Below are 4,310 nucleotides of genomic sequence, written 5' to 3' on the forward strand. Positions count from 1 at the left end.
AAGATGATAAGTAGCTACAGGTATTTTTAAGAATTATGGCCGCAGCAAGAATGTGGAGGAAACCAGCTTGTAGTCAGACCTCTGTACCTGGTGGTTTTCAATACAATTTGTTCTTCTTCTGAGTCTAAAAGTTTGAGTCTCTCCCTCACTAACGAAGTGTCAATTTGCTATAACTTGTGATTAAACTCTCTGATATCTGCCAAAAAAAAATCTATTATTGTATTTCTCCTTATATAATCATTGTAATGTATGTTCAAAGAAGTTGCCAGGAGGAGAATTTTGGAGGTGAATTATATAGAGAAGTATCAATAAATTTCCAAAAATTTGAACAATAAATCTAACACATTGCATATCTCAGCTAACCAAATGAGTTATATGATATCATGCTATTGATTCTAATCATATATATTTTCCTCTTTCCAGAATTTTCTCCAGGACAAATCTGACATCCTTATTACGCAGACTGTAAATTAGAGGATTTAGCATGGGAACAATGCAGGTATAAAACACAGAGGACACTTTTCCTTGATCCATGGAGCTCACAGATGATGGCTGCAGGTACATGAATGCTGCAGATCCAAAGAAAACAGCAACAGCTGAGATGTGAGAGCTACAGGTGCTGAAGGCTTTGGACCTGCCCTCAGGGGAGTGGATTTGGAGGATGCTGCGGAGAATGAAGATGTAGGATGTTAGGATGGTTAAGGCAGGAGTCAGGATGTTGAATGCACTCAAGACTAGAACCAATAATTCATTGATGAAGATGCTGGAACAGGATAGTTCCAAAAGTGGGAAGAGATCACAGAAATAATGGTTAATCACCTTGTTCTTGCAGAAAAGGAGTCTCAACATAAATCCTGTATGGATTGTGGATCCAATGATGGCCAAAATATAAACTCCTACTGTGAGGCAGAAGCAGATGTGATAAGACATGATGACATTGTAAAGCAAGGGGTTGCAGATGGCAACATAGCGGTCATATGCCATTGCAGCCAACATGTGACACTCTGCAATAGCAAAAGTGCTGAAGAAGTAAAGCTGAGTCATGCATTCAGAGTAAGAAATGATGTTCTGCTTTGTCACAAAGTTGACCAGCATCTTGGGGGTAATGACAGTGGACTGACAGAAGTCAATAAAGGACAAATTGCTGAGGAAATAGTACATGGGAGTGTGCAGGTGAGAACTGAGCCTAATCAGTGTGATCATGCCCAGGTTCCCCACCACCGTGACCACATAGATTCCTAGGAAGAGGAAGAAAAGGGGCAGCTGGAGTCGTGGCTGTTCTGTAAGCCCAGCGAGGATGAACTCAGTCACTGAGGAGTGATTTCCAGCATCCATTATTCTCTCCGTAATTCTAAGTATTAAAAAAAAAAAAAAAAAAAGATGAGTGTATTTTTGTGTTCCTCTGTGTGTGTGTATGTATGTACATGTGTGTGCGTGAGGGAGAGTAATTCTGGAGAGATCATTACTTCATCCCTCATCAGAGAAGGTTCATAATGTGGGGTTCTCATGAAAATCAATGATTCTGGTTGTACTAGAATAGAAAGTATAGACTTCAAGAAAATTATAATGAAGATATCGAATACTATTTTAAAAGACACCAATCCTGGATTTTTAAAGTCAGTCAGAACAAATGTTACTACTCTTATTTCTGAGGAGTTTTTCTTTTCCTTTCATATCCAATGTGTCTATATTAATATAATGCATGTCAAATGGCCAGTATTTTCATTTCACTCAGAATGGTAGCCTCTCCCTTCTCCAGGGGATCTTCTCAACCCAGGGATCAAACCCAGGTCTCCTGCATTGCTGATGGATTCTTTACTAGCTGAACCACAAGGGAAGCCCTAGAATACTGAAGTGTGTAGCCTATCCCTTCTCTAGGGGATCTTCCTGACCCAGGGATTGAACCAGGGTCTCTTGTATTGCAGGAAGACTATCAGCTGAGCTACCAGGGGAGCTCTATAATTTCAAAAGGACTAGGCAACTATCAGCTTCATTCCATCTGAGATCTGCTGCTTTAGTGGTCACCTTCTTCCAGCCTGGACCATGACCCAGGAGTTTAGAAACACAACTGATTAGCAGGCATAGTATTTATATCTCAACAGCTTTTCCAAGTTCCAGGAACCCTGCTCCTATTTCTAATTTGGATACTCCAAGGGAACATAATGTAACAGCATAAATTTAAGTCATATATTCCACCACTCTGACCCTGGGAGCAGTGCACTAAGAATGGTTTAGGCGATTTGAGCTTCATGGTTGAAGTACTGGCAGTCAGATAATTATTCATATTTCCAAAATATAATAATGGCTTTTGAAGACAAACACTAAGGGCCACTTATGATGTGTTTTTTTTTTTTTTTCAATAATCATGTGTTTTGCATATGTTCTCCATAGAAATCAAAGATGGTGGGGATATGAATTAGTAGAACATATGAAAAACACAAGTAGAAATTTTGGTAAACATTAGTCAACATTAAATAGATTATTTTTATAAAGACCAATGAGTTACATTAACTAGCAACAGTTATATTAACTAGAGTATTAAAAAAAAAAAAAGCAATGTGTTTTTAGTTTAAATTTACGAAGAAGTTTTAGTTCAGTTCAGTCACTCAGTCATGTCTGACTCTTTGTAACCCCACGGACTGCAGCAGGCCAGGATTCCCTGCCCATCACCAACTCCTGGAGCTTACTCAAACTCATGTCCATCGAATTGGTGATGCCAAGATTAATAGGATCACAGAAAATGGAAACTCATGTTCTTACTTAATGCTCAAGCAATAGTTGGATTAGTGTGCTCAATTTGAGGTACACTAGTTTATATGATAGGGAAAAACTTGACAGCTTCATAAAAATGATATAGAAATAGGCATTTTAGAATGACTGAAATAGCTGAAGACATTTTTTTTAGCAGAGCAAAACTGCACATGGCACATAACAGTCATCTCAATATTAAATGTATTGACTTATTTTAGAGGTATGTCTTTGTATGTCTTAAGAGTTTAAAGTAACATTAACTGCTTGAAACCGTAGGAAGAATTATTTGGTTTCACAACAAAGGTTTAACATTCCAATCATCAGACAGACTATGATCTTATAGTCAAAATGTTTGTGGTCATCCCGAATGGTCAATTGCATAGCAAATATTGTTTAAAGATACAAGCACCTGGTTGAATTCATTTAAGGTTTAACATTTATTCCAGTTCCCAAATTTCATGATTTCATAATTCTTATTGGTTATTATACTAAGTTGCACAGTAGTGAATTGAAAATTTAATTCAACATTATACTTGCTGTCTGACCTGGGGATAATCCCTTCTTTCCTTCAACTCTCTGAAAAACAAAAACTTAAATGTCTGCTTTGTTTGAAAACTAAATTAAGTGTTGCTTACTTGTTGCTTTTTTGCCATGGATGCCAATGGATGTTGACAATTTGATCTCTGGTTCCTCTGCCTTTTCTAAAACCACCTTGAACATCTGGAAGTTCACAGTTCACGTTCTGTTGAAGCCTGGCTTGGAGAATTTGTAGCATTACTTTGCTAGCATGAGATGAGTGTAATTGTGTGGTAGTTTGAGCATTCTTTGGCATTGCCTTTCTTTGGGACTGGATTGAAAACTGACCATTTCCAGTCCGGTGGCCAGTGCTGAGTTTCCAAATTTGTTGGCATATTGAGTGCAGCACTTTCATAGCATCATCTTTTAGGATTTGAAATAGTTCAACTGGAATTCCATCACCTTCACTAGCTTTCCTCGTAGTGATGCTTCCTGAGGCCCACTTGACTTCGCATTCCAGGATGTCTGGCTCTAGGTGAGTGATCACACCATCGTGATTATCTGGGTCATGAAGATCTTGTTTGTGCAGTTCTTCTGTGTATTCTTGCCACCCCTTCTTAATATCTTCTGCTTCTGTTACGTCCATATCATTTCTGTCCTTTATTGAGCCCATATTTGCACGAAATGTTCCCTTGGCATTTTCTTTCAATTTTCTAAAAAGTCTAGTCTTTCCCATTCTATCGTTTTCCTCTATTTCTTTCCATTAATTGCTGAGGAAGGCTTTCTTATCTCTCCTTGCTATTCTTTGGAACTCTGCATTCAAATGGATATGTCTTTCCTTTTCTCCTTTGCCTTTTGCTCCTCTTCTTTTCTCAGCTATTTGTAAGGCCTTCTCAGATGAGCATTTTGCCTTTTTAAATTTCTTTTTCTTGGGGATGAACTTGATCACTGCCTCCTGTACAATGTCACAAACCTCTGTCCATAGTTCTTCAGACACTCTGTCTATCAGATCTAATCCCTTGAATCTATTTGCCACTCCACTG

General features: G+C 38.3%; 1 protein-coding gene across 1 annotated transcript; it reads right to left on the reverse strand.

Moving 5' to 3' along the window:
- Positions 1-399: 399 nt before the first annotated feature.
- LOC122705058 lies at positions 400-1,362 on the reverse strand. The gene has a single exon (XM_043920269.1). The coding sequence runs from the start codon at positions 1,333-1,335 to the stop codon at positions 400-402; it is 936 nt and encodes a 311-aa protein (XP_043776204.1). The 5' UTR covers positions 1,336-1,362.
- Positions 1,363-4,310: the final 2,948 nt, after the last annotated feature.

This window comes from Cervus elaphus, chromosome 2, assembly GCF_910594005.1.
Source record: "Cervus elaphus chromosome 2, mCerEla1.1, whole genome shotgun sequence".
In the NCBI taxonomy this organism is placed as follows: Eukaryota; Metazoa; Chordata; class Mammalia; order Artiodactyla; family Cervidae; genus Cervus; species Cervus elaphus.

Excerpts from the sequence above, each read along its gene's own strand:
- LOC122705058 (XM_043920269.1), bottom strand. The coding sequence starts at position 1,335 with ATGGATGCTGGAAATCACTCCTCAGTGACTGAGTTCATCCTCGCTGGG.